The 13206-nt window shown below is 33.9% G+C and overlaps 1 protein-coding gene across 3 annotated transcripts in view; it reads right to left on the bottom strand.

Moving 5' to 3' along the window:
- Gfrl (Glial cell line-derived neurotrophic family receptor-like) overlaps window positions 1-13206 on the bottom strand; it is a 621902-nt gene that overhangs the window by 430442 nt on the left and 178254 nt on the right. For all 3 annotated transcript variants that reach the window (XM_081762635.1, XM_081762636.1, XM_081762637.1), the window contains exons 4-5: window positions 5804-5948; window positions 667-794 (exon numbers count right to left, since the gene is read on the bottom strand). In XM_081762635.1, coding sequence (XP_081618761.1) covers window positions 667-794; window positions 5804-5948 — 273 coding nt within the window. The remainder of the gene's footprint in view (window positions 1-666; window positions 795-5803; window positions 5949-13206) is intronic.

The raw sequence follows: 13206 nt of genomic DNA, 5'->3' as shown, positions 1-13206 counted from the left end.
TTATTTTATCTATTTATGAATAACAAATTTACGAATTAAGTTAATGATATGAAAAATACCACTACTTATCTTAGAATCCCAATTAAGTGCATATAATGCAATTATAATGAATAATAATAAAGTAATAAAATAATAAGAACCTCAAATTTAAAAATTAGAGTAAACATAACTAATTATTTAAACAAATCTGAAATAAATGTTTTATCTAAACTGAAAACGTGCAAAATTAAAATAATTACAGGATCGAACATGCAGAAGCGACTGCGCTGGTGACAGCGAATACCATGCTTAAATTTACCATAGAATTTAAGATATAAAGTTCGTGTAAAAAGTTATGCCGTTTGAGTAGTAAAGAGAAATCCACAATGATTCTTCAGACAAATCTTCTTAAATACAGTTTTCACAATACACATATATTACTGAATACAAATATAACTAGATAACAACAAGCGAATAGTAACGTCTAACATAATGTGTATTGTTAAATACATATTATTAAAAAAGGACAATATAAACCATTATTTTAATAGCAACAAATAATAAATGGTGAATAGAACGTAGATAAATTACATAATTATTTCGTCGAATACCATTTTCAATAATTTCATACGCAAAACATTAACTAACAAATTTAAAGATTTAATAAATCACCATTTCTGCACTTACCTACACAAGGGTTGTGGTTGACAATACTAAATATTCTATCGCACTTTATCTTCATATGGTTATTAGGACAAATACAGCCAAACATTGGAGACATGCGTAGTCTGGCCCACGACTCATGACACATCTCCCTAAAATTCAAATAGCAATCAGATTTTTTCAGAAATGACATTCATATATTATCTAATTCATAATAATACACACAATCGTTAAAGTGTAAACCGTGTCTATGTCCCTTTTGGTTATACTTGCTGAAACACCCATTCTTACCACGGTATTGCATTTCGATTGTTTTAAATGATTCGAATCTTTTCCTCTAGCGACCCGCTGCTACAATTGATTAATTAATTTGGCTTGATGCAACAAGAGTTGATAGCGACTACGAAAATTATGAATTCTACACTTATCTACAAATTTTATAATGTTTTGGAAACGCCCCTTGGAACCCCCGCCGTACGAATTTTAAAAACTTCAACACTACTCATTAGGGGCTAGTTCAATTCATACTTCGAAATTTGTTGACAATAAACATTCTAATTTATTTATATTACATTTATGTTAATATTTAATTTTAAAAAAAGTATTATTAATTCCAGGTTTCATTTTAATATTATTTGATGCAGTTGCGTATTATATCTGTTCCGTCAATCCTGATCAGAGAATTAGGATTAATTACTTTTGATATATTCAACTATTATTTCAGTCGTTCGAAATGTGCATCTAATTTTGAGGCCAATTATCTTCAGTGAGGTATAACCTGAGCTTCCCTCATTGACACCAGGGAATTGCCAAATAGTGGTCCCAGGCCGCTTCGTTCCTTCCCCATTCCTTTGTTCCTTCCGTTTCATTGGACAATATACTCGCCGAGGGACGTTATTCTCCCTATAAGTGACGGGCTAAAGGCTTCATATGCCCACAGCTTAATAATCTAATTTCTAATCCCTTTACACAATATTTAAATATTACTGTGACACATGTTATATTTTTTTTATATACCGCCTGATGTCCTATGCACGATGTTTTTAAACAAAAGGATTAATGTTTTTTTTTCATTTTCACATACTCGAACTTGGACGGAAAGCCATTACATGCACCCTACGAGATATCAGTATGATATATTAAAGAATTAATTTCATTTAAATGTTCTGAGTGTTAATCAACCTTCCATTTGTCTTGTTTGTGAATAATAAGTATTATTCTAACCTAATGATTTACTATTATTTTTATTTGTTTGTAGTTGCACTTGATTGTTGATCATTACCCCCATTCAACCTGTGAAAAAATACTCAATGGAATGTACAAGTGTGCTTGTGAGTCACTGTTGCCCCACCACTGCACTTTACCGTATCGTACACTAATAGAAACTACTACTAAATACAATGGACATTCGCTTTTAACTAAATTCGGTCTGACTTTTTGTTACTCTCTTAACGCTGTTTTTCATTTTTCTAACATCCAGGTTGGTATATACTTTTCGTTTTATCTCGTTGTCAGGAATCACTACCCGACGATAGCTATATTAAGTTACACGCTGTAAATATACGGGAGATTTTATTTTAATAAAAACAGAAAATTTGTTTAGTAAATTAAATAGCTAAACTGTGGAAATCTCGAAAACCTTTTTTTAGTTCTTTAAATCTTTTTGTCAATCATATGATATAGATATACTAATATATCAATACAGCTATATATTAAGATTACAATAAGCACTGATTTATTAAATACTACTATAAAACACTAAAACAATCACATTTCTAAAAAAAAACTTTTGATTAAACTGCGCTGGCATCTCAAAAATTTCCTGGCAATAAAATAGTAGCAGCACGAATAACATATTTTTCTTGTGAAATAGGTGTGAATGTTAATTACTATATTCGCTTAATACCTATTTTTTACAAAAGTAATTCTACTCTTTAACTCTTCGATACTAATAGTAACTTTTTGAATGTTGCAGCCCCCTTTTTATAAGGGCACACTGTACTATTCTAAGGTTCTTAACTAACTGCCACAACATGAAGCTACTATATAAAACTGGAAAGAAGAAAACAATCTAGAACTGCTTTATCTATAACGGAATTTTTCACAGAGCACATTGTATATTTCATGGGTTCCATATCAATAGAAATAATTTGTATTATTGTACAGAACCGCACCATACAGAAGAATAAATAAAACCGACAATGTTTAATGTGGTTATGCAATGGAGTCTTACGTAAAGAGCGCACTGTACTGTTCATGGGTTTTTGGCGAATGCAAACTAAGCATTTATTTATTTATTTATTTATTTATTTTTAAACTTATAGCTTGTCAAGTGAAGGACACAAGACTAGTAAGCCTAGTCATTCCTCAGTACCGCAAAGCTGTAGTACCATGAAAATCAAAGATAGCAACCAGGGCCTAAAGTTGAACGGCATTCATCAGGTTATGGCATATGCTGATGATGTAAATTTAATAGGGGATGATAGAACAGTAGAAATAAATGCAGAGATCTTATTAAACTCTTGCAAGGACATGGGTTTAGAAGTAAATGCAGAGAAAACTAAATACATGGAAGTGCGTTGGGACCGTAATACGGCAAATTGTGGAGCCGTTAAAATATTAAATAATATATTTAGGATCAATATTAACAGACGAAAATCATATTCACGAAGAAATTAAATGTCGACTAAAAGCAGGGAATTTGTGTTACTATTCGGTTCAAAATCTCTTGTCGTCGCAAATTCTGCCGAGGAATTTGAAGCTTAAAATATATAAAACGATAATCATGCCAGTTGTTCTGAATGGTTGTGAAACATGGTCGCTTACTCTGAGGAAAGAACATAGACTGAAAGTATTTGAGAACAGGATCCTGAGAAGAATATTCGGACCCAATAGGAACGAGAATGGGGAATGGCGGAAGCTTCATAACGTGGAACTACATAGTTTATACGGTTTACCCAACATTGTTAGGGTCGTCAAGTCTAGGAGGCTTAGGTGGGCGGGTCATGTAGCTAGAATGGAAGAAAGTAGAAAAGGTTTCAAAGTCTTAGCAGGTAGACCCATAGGAAAACGACCATTAGGAAGACCTAGGCGCAGATGGACGGACAATATTAAGATGAATCTCGCAGAGATAGGAATACAAAGTAGAAACTGGATGCTATTAGCTAAGGATAGAAGTCAGTGGAGAGCTTTTGTGAACGCGTCACTGAACATCCGGGTAACATAGGCCATAGAGTTAGTTAGTTAGTTATACCTTATTTATAATGTGTAGTCGAAGGGCGCACCAGGAAATGTTTCGGTGTCCGGTGGGTCAGCACCTGCCTGACGGTAACACAATTTTATTAGAAATACTAGAAGCTTGTCAAATCAAGGACACAAGACTAGTAACCTTAGTCCTTCCTCAGTACCGCAAAGCTGTAGTAAAATGAAAGTTTTCAAAGCATGGATGTTGATAATTGGGATATATGCCAGTAATACCTTCGGGTCTTCCTGCAATAACCATCCACTTCCCTGAAAAATCAGTGTTAGACCAAGTATCTTTTTTGATGTCTTTATACTTTCTCATCAGCAATGACCTTTCAAACAGCGAATACTACGAGGTAGCCACCATTCACAATCCGTTTACCAGACAAGTGTTTCTGATAGTAGAATTTACTGAACTTGTTTTTGATTATTATATTTAATACATCGTTAGTATGCTGACACAATCTGAAAATTAAATCAAAAACTGTTCCAGTTTAACACTATTTATTACATTCTTATTACATTAAAAACCTGCGTATTATGCAATCTAAATATGCATATCAGTCTTACCAGAAAGTTAATAATTTTTGTTTTGAAAGCGTGGGTGGACACTGTTGAAGCCATGCTTTATAATATATTTGTGAAAATACACGTTATGGATTTCAATTTATTCATTTTAAAATAGTTTTATTCCGAAAGTTTGACTTTATTCATGCAAATTGATTTTGATGTACAGATATTCAGCAATTATTATTTATTTTAATTTCCATAGTATCTAGTCCTAGGTAAAATGTGTGATTAATTTAGTTACATGAAATATGTTAAATATGTGTGCAACACCGTTTTTCGTTATGGAACGGTTTTAAAGTAATTGGTATGGTTATTAAGAGTGAAAAATAATAAAAGATAAAGAGGTTAATACATTCACTTCCAGATATTTATTTTGCTGCATAGGTAATTCGTTTCCAAACCAAAATCTGATTTCATTTTTTAAGAGGTTACAGCACTGTTGCAAATCATCATTCACCAAAAATATTTTCTGCCTGAACTCCATCTTTAATATATTATATTTCAGAAGATTTCAAAATGATTCATTGACACCCGTGAATGATTTGAGATTTCATTTTATGAATTGTTTTTCCAGGAAATTTCATCCCAATTAGAAATTTTCCTTACGTCGCAAATTGAACTTGGTTCGTACTCTTTGGGACCTGTTCAGCATAATAGCATAAATTTTTAGAAAACTAATAACTGTTTCGACCATGTTCTTGAAACAAAATGTTTTATTTGTGGCGAGAGACCTCAATTTCTTGTTAAACGTCTAGGTCTTGGAGCAGATAAGTCTGTTAAATAAATCAATACGTCTAGGAGTTGCAAAGAATAAACGCTCCTTTGCGGGAATTATGTACGGGGTTATTATAAAAGCTGTGTATATTGTTATGTGAAAGAGGATTCATTCACACACCCCTTACCAGCCAACCATACAGAATTGTGATCGGGAATTAACAATGCATTTGAAATCTTAAAAAAAAAAAATCGCTTTGGTCTGTGAGTCGCTAAGTACAATTCGAAAATTTTAATCGTTAACTTCTATGGAGATTTTCTGTGAAAATATATCACAATACGTATAGTAAAACAGATATAGTAGAGCACTTAAATTGCTTTTTTCTTTATAATAACCACATACAATTAGCAGTTTAATGCAGGATAAATAAATTCTACGGTGATTTTTTCACCAATTTTAAAATCCAATCTTGCGGTAAAATCATAAAATGGTACCTCTGTTAAAAACAGAATACTTATGATTCTTTTGAACTTAAGCGATGAGCGATAATTCCACTGCTCAAGAGAACATCTAGCTCTTTTGTCTCAAAGAAAATTCAATAAACTATACATTAATAGTTAACTTTTTACTTACCTGTTTTCCATTTTGCATGCACCCTTACGAACCTTGCATTTATCTTTAAAATCATTGAAAAGCTTTATACACTTCTTTTCTCCTTCGCAAACAGACAGTGCATGATTACATGTTGGAAGAGCATCCACAGGATACGGATCCCTTTCTGTATATGTAAAGAAAAAAATTGTCATTTTTACTCATGTAAGAAGCAGTTCATTAATACATTAATTTATAAAACTAATAGTAAGTGAGCATCTCTAGGAAAAAAAGAGTACGTTCTAGATTTAGGGCAGAAACGCTGACAACAGTTTTAATTTGTCATAAACAACGTTTACATATATAATTTGCATGATGGTGCTTCGTATAGCGATGCATTGGCTATGTCATCAAGATGGTAGCCAATTAGTATTGTATTGTAGGTTCGTTATATTTTATCCGAATTTGATTTTCTTGGTTCGGTTAAAAGATATTGCTGAGACAAGTATATACGTTTGACGTGAAATCAGTACTTCCCAGATATGTAACGATATGTATTTTTGGCAAAATTTTTTCTAGCTGTATTTCGTTGTTAAAAAGTTCAGTTTTATGTTTTCTATGCACTGGACTGCATATGAATACTAATAGGAAAAAAAACACTACTAAAAATTTATCGTAAAATCAAATAGTTTCCGAGCAAACAAATAGAGATATTTGATAGATTTATAAACAGTTTGGTTATGAGCATTACAATTACAATTCTATCCATAAAATGAGAAATGATACGTATAGTCACGAAAATTAATTTCTGTTTAATTTTTGTTGAAAACATTCCTTTAGGTCAACCCGTTTCTGCTTAATTTTGGATGATGTCGTTCCTGTTCAAAATAGTGTATCTTCTAAACGATATTTTCAGACATATTTGAGTAATTATCATAAAGATGTCACTCCTTTCGCACCCCTACAGTTCGATACATGATAGATTCTCTCAGTCTCATTTTCGTGGTGGACTACAAATATTCCGGCGCGAAGATCGAATCATTTCCAATATTGAATCTGCAGCACAGTACATTTTATAGTAAAGGGAAAATATTGTGTTGATCATCATTAATCCAAACCCAGGCTTGACTTTTTTCACATCAGAAAAGAGAGAACTTCTTGTAGGTGGTAAAGTATCATGTTCTAGGTTTATCAGTTACCAAAAGAAACGCTTCGAGTTTATCAAATGTTTTATCAGTAATTATGTCACTCGAACTTAGATATGTCATTGCTTATAGGAGTTCATCTCTAGCATTAATAAATGTTTTCCAGTATGTATAATCTTATAAAATTCAGCAAAAATTCCCCCATCCTCTCATTTATACACGAAGCATTTGAAGAGTAAGGTTTGATTTCTTACCAAAATTAACTTATTCTATTTTGACAGGACTTACGTGCTTCAATAGTACAGAAAAGTTCTTCTGTATTCTCTTTCGTAATTGATTATTTCTCATTTGAGCCACCTTTACTAATAACGCTGTAGGTACGTTTATGTCGAATTTTTTTTTAAAAAAAAATTTTCACTGCAAACTACAGTGATCTTATATCAGAGCAATTCTCACAATTCAGGAACATCATTTCCATCAAATAATTTTCCAAGAGCTTCAATAGAAATATATACAAAATCATTTCTTAAGTTCTGTCGAGACATTGCTTGTTGCTGAACTAACTTGCGAGAACCCAGATCTCAGCTTAAAATACATTTGGCCTCTCTGCAAATTTTCATGAGACTTTCTAAATGCTGGAAGGAACTTGGTTGTATTAAACATTCATTTGGAGATGTGGTATTAATGGCTTACAAACGGAAACTAGAGTTAATTTCTTAGGACCACAAGGATTCATTATTATGTTAGACCTTAAGTCATATTCAAAGATTGATTTGCAATATTTTGGGAACCAAAATTATCGCTTGTATGTTTTTCACTGCCAATATCATACGTTTATGATTTTTTATACACAGACGAAAAATTTAGCATCTTTCTGGCTTTGAAGCGCTAAGTTAAATTGATGATGATTGAGTAAAACAGATATCTGGTTGACGTCACACAGTAAAAACTATATATTTTTTTAAGACCGTCTGGTACATCATACGAATTTTTAATTACATAGGTAAACAAAGTTTTTTCGTCGTACTGTAAGGATCCTGAAAACATCTATTACTACCCTGGCATAATTTCTTTCCTGTGTATATATATTCCAACTTCGTATAGAAATTCCATCTTTCCCTTTGTAGTTCCTCTACTTTCTGATATAGCTTTACTTATGAGAAACTACCTCATTTACTGATTAACATAATAAGGTCTGAATGGTTCCTTGCATTCACAGCTTTAGAATTACATTTACTAACAAATATTCTCTGTGTCTTCCATTGTAATAACTTTGTCTTCCGGGAGGGTTTGCAAAATGCATATCATGAATTCTATTTAACTACCTGACAGAAATTTTTAGTGGAAGTGCACCTCATTATTCTTGACTTCGAAGTGTTTCAAACGTTTTTATTTAAACATTCTTTATAATATACTACGTCATATTCCTGACTCTCATCAGGGTCAAAATACTCGTTCATCTACCATAGTGGTTTCACCCCATTTTCACTGAATAATGTAATTTTCCCAATCACTATCCGAACATACTTAATGCAACGGTTCACGTTCTTGTTCACAGTGTCACAAAAAAAATCAGAATTGCTTAACTGTGAATGTGTAGTTGGTTTTATTCGAGGTCGTTCATTACTACACGTTGACACAACACAATCATCATGCTCATTTGCATCAAACTTTCTTGACCTTTCATACTTACCTGGTCTTTCAAACCTTTTTTTTAACAGCTTTTGTAACAAGAAAGGTGCCAGTTTCCTTAACGCTGAATAAAATTTCAAAAGTCGGACATTCTAAAACTTTAAAGTTGTTTGAATGTCACTAGCCTCACAATCACCCTCAAGAATATTGCAATACTAAAGTTATTGGTTTGATATTTTATTTAATAAATTTCATTTGTTAGTCACAAACTTTACATTTTTTTACGACGCGGTTATTTTGCAGATTCAGCAGAATAATCGCGGACATTACTTTCTTACAACTAAACAAACTGTTTTTAGGTACTTCTATCTTCAGATCTACTTTTCAAAATAAATTAAGATGAATATAATAAATACACACGGTAATAACTTATAAAGACGCTATTAAAAATAACCCAAAGGTACAAATCGTCACTTATCCAGACAACTGCAGGTTGGTTGTACGTCAGTCTACATAACAAAATTCTACCTGCCTTAGCGCTTCAAATGAGCTACAGTTCTTAATGCCGGAAATCTTGATGACGTCTTGAATCTTGCCTGTATATAAATATGTAGTTTTTGAAAAAATAAACTATCGCCAATAATTCCGCGCTAAACCTGCCACGAGGAATGCGCCCCTACTACAACTTTTAAAGTGTCCAACTATAGCTGGTTTGACTTCCAACTGGTGATTTCCAATTTAATTTCTACCACATTCTGATGTAGATTTTCTACTCATTTATTTAATAAACCCTATGACCATAAGATCATAATGATCATTAAATAGCAGCTACGAAAAAAAGCGATAGCGCTACTTTATCATACGTTTTTAAGATGTCTTGTATCCCTTTTCGGAATAATCAAATAATTATTGAGCACTCTAAGATACATCGCTCATTTCTTCCTCGAGTATCACGTTATATTAATTTGTGATCTATATTGTGCTCTTAATAGTTCTTCTGGGTTTTTCCTTTTGTTTCCATTTTGGCCTAGACAGAACAAATGCGCAAATATGTTTTTCATTTTTGGAATAGTCGCAGTAGGAATTTAACTTCGTAATTTTTTGCTCTTCTATGTGTATTTTTTTTTTTTTTTGTAATTTTTTGCTCTCCTATTTTATAGTTATGTTTAGTTTAAACAATGTACTACAACAAGTATAACCTACTACTTGGAAATAACCGTATAATCTATACGTATATAAGGTATATACGTATATTGGTATATTATTTTAGCTTCCATATATGTACAGATAATTAGTTTAATTATTCATTTGAGTAATTACTGAATAAGATCACATCTTCTCATCTTCGGCGGGCCGCGGTAGCTTAGTGGTAGAGTGTTTGGAGCTTTGGGCTTCTGGTGCTATCAGTCACGTAATGATCTTTTTAGGCGAGAAACAGTGGAGGTGCGTTTTCATGGGGTTGTCCAGTTTGCTGACACTTTCTTCAATCCACCATTACATTCATTTATCATATTACCGTCCTCTTTATACTAGCCAGCATGACCTGGAGAAGTAAAAGTCTCAGATTGCAAAAATACATATCTTCTCTTTGAAGCCTGTGGTTACCGTATTTTTACTATTACTGGGCTCTGTACTCTGAGTACAAGTATACAAAGACTACCTTTTTCATTTAGTAAGCCAACGTTTTTACTCACAAATGCACACGTTCATTCTTTATTGTTTTGTTTTAAAGAAGTGTGGCCAAATTCGTGCTGCTGTTCTAACTACTCTACCAAGCCACTATATTGAGCGGGCATCAGTTGTGGTGCCCGCTACCACACTGATTTTGTATAGCGTGCCGGAGCGTTTATAGCGTAATTTGACTTCCGTAGTACAATGACTTACTGCATGAATGAAGGTAAACTCGTACCGCATTCGTGTACTAATGATCTGCCCTTGGAATTGTGACAGTGATATGGATAGGTGCAGTGCACAGCATCGTCCTTTCATGTTGAATTCTTTTATCAATATTAATGTCTCTGTGATTGCTACCTAGCGTTTATTTCCTTAGCATTTCAATTTGGAACGTCATGGAAAAGTTTGAAATGGACTGACCATTCTGCGGTTGGTAGGTGCATTTTGTACAAAATGTTCTATTTGCAATGGCAAACCGGTAAGAAGTTAAAGAACTATGCGGACACCTGAAGCCGTGGAAAATATTTGTGCTGCAATATTGTATAGCACAAAAGATATCTGCTCGTTGTCATTCTCAAATTGTGCATATGACCGATCGAAGACTCAGGAGAATATTGCACGAATGCTCTCCATTTTCAGTCATATAAGCTGAAGATTGCTCCGGAAATTCGGCCTCGCAATTGGGTTTCAAAAGAAGCATTCTGATAAACCATTCTCGAAAATTCAAAAATATGTTCGTATCATTTCTTATTGTTATACACACTAACAATCACCATATTAACCATCTTCAAAATTCACAAATGTTACACGACATTCTGATATCAGTTGAATCTCATTTCGAGTTAAGTGGTTCAGTGAATTAACAGATTATGATTTATTGGAGTTTTGTAAAGCAGCATGAACTGCTTATCAAGCGCTTGCACAGGTTTAGTGTCACAGTCTGGTGTGGAGTTGCTTCCTTTGAGATTGTGAGCCCTTCTGATAGTAATTCTTTGAGGATGAAAGCAGCTTCGAGAACGGCCTCCAAGAACTGGATTCCGTGGGATTCTGCTTCACCATGAAAACACGTCCCTATTCCCGATCATCACAATTCAATGCGTGTCAAGTTAGACCAACCGCTAACAGAAAAACGACAGGAACATATTACAGAATTACGGGCTATTTATGGGCTAAATTAGTAGCTCTAATCCCAAATTTTGGGCTCCTACTGTTTAGTGAGAAATCGGATTCAATATGTCCGAGTCTAGCTAGATATCAAGCTAGAACCCCCATATAGTTACAGTTACAATGGTTCGATTGAAAAAATTCAAACGCCAGTGTTATGGGCTATTTATGGGTTAATTTCTTGCTATAATTCAATTTTAGGGCTCCTACTGTTTAGCGGAAAATCGGATTCAAAATGGGTGTCTAGCTTATCAATTTGATAAAGAATTGTTTCTAAAAGGAACACGGAATTACACGGCCAAACACGGAATTACAGAGTCACTTAGCCCATAAATAGCCCATATTTCTAACGTTCGAATTTCTTCGATTCGAGATTAAGCTTAAGCAGGGTTCTTACCTCATGTTAAACTAGACTCGCTCATTTTGAATCCGATTACGCGCTAAACAGTAGGACACCAAATATTGGAGATAGGGCAACTAATTAGCCCATAAATAGCCCATAACTCTGAGATATGTTCCGGTCGTTTTAGTTTTGGTGGTTGGTCTTACTTGGCATGCGTCACAATTCAGCTTTTAGAATCTACGGTTGTCAAACATGACTCATCCGCGGTATAGTGCTGACCTGGCCAAGTGTGATTTTTTTCTGATCCCCAGGATCAAAGATCGCATGCGTGGGAAAATTATTTGCAGAGCTGAAGAAGCTGTAGTGGCTTACGAGAATTAACGTTCAACCCTTCAAGAAAAACAATGGCCAAACTCCTTCGAAAAGTGGTTTTTCGACGATGCAAAAGTGTGTACAGTGTAATGGTGAATTGTTTGAGAAATTGTAAGTGCAAATTGTTTGTATGTAAGAAATTTCACATATCAAAACATTCGTAGTGACTCTCGTAACACTGCAATTTTGTAAAACCACCCTGCAAACCCATGAGTAAGGGAACAATTTTGAAATTCTCTGTTACATGCAATTCATACTTTGTAAAGTTAAAATTGTCCAATAAGGTCATCAAGGTGATAGAGACGAGTCACAGGAATAAGCATGCTTATTTCGAAAATGAAGATGCATAACGTTCAGACATCTAGAGAAGTTGTCTATCAACAAATGCCACTCATTCGGGATGAAGCATATATAAAAGGATTAACACATAATCACAGTCCAGCTTTCATACAAAAAATTGTTCGCGCCGTATCCTTTGAACTATTGCGTTTATCAATGTATGACTATATTACAGTGCGCTTTTACTCAGAATTAGATCTGGAATAAGATCGTAAAAATCTGTTTGGTTAGAATGGTAGGGTTGAGTTACTAGTTCATATCTGTAATGTTTAAAAAGAAAGGCATTCTGTAACACAATTCTAGTTTTATAAATTTTCAGACTGGCTCAAAAATATGTTCGTATCATTTCTTATTGTTATTCATACGGTATACAGTTTCTTTTTTATTTGTTTTAAATATATTTTTCAGTTTCATCTTAGTTTGGGCCAGTCGAACCAAATACGCCCAGAATGTCAAATGACTATGTAACCGTCCTGAGTTCGGGTCACTGTTTGGGTGAACATTTATTTGTAACCGTTAGGGTGTTAAGTCGCTGTTCGGGCGGACATTTATTTGTAACCGCCTGAGTTCGTTTCGCTTTTCGGGCAGCTTTTTATTTGTAACCAGTTTGAGTAATCTGGTCGCTGTCCGTGGCTCGTGGTACTGCTAATAAGTATACTTCTGATACTTTAACTTACCTGGACAGGACGATGAAGAACCTCTCCAAGAAAGGTTACAAACTGTTTTTAAATTGCTCGTCGGTCTCAATAATGAGATGAGCATTAGGCGCCGAGAGG

This window comes from Thermobia domestica, chromosome 6, assembly GCF_964235325.1.
Source record: "Thermobia domestica chromosome 6, izTheDome1.hap1.1, whole genome shotgun sequence".
Taxonomy (NCBI): domain Eukaryota; kingdom Metazoa; phylum Arthropoda; class Insecta; order Zygentoma; family Lepismatidae; genus Thermobia; species Thermobia domestica.
This window is presented reverse-complemented; position numbering and strand designations above follow the sequence as displayed.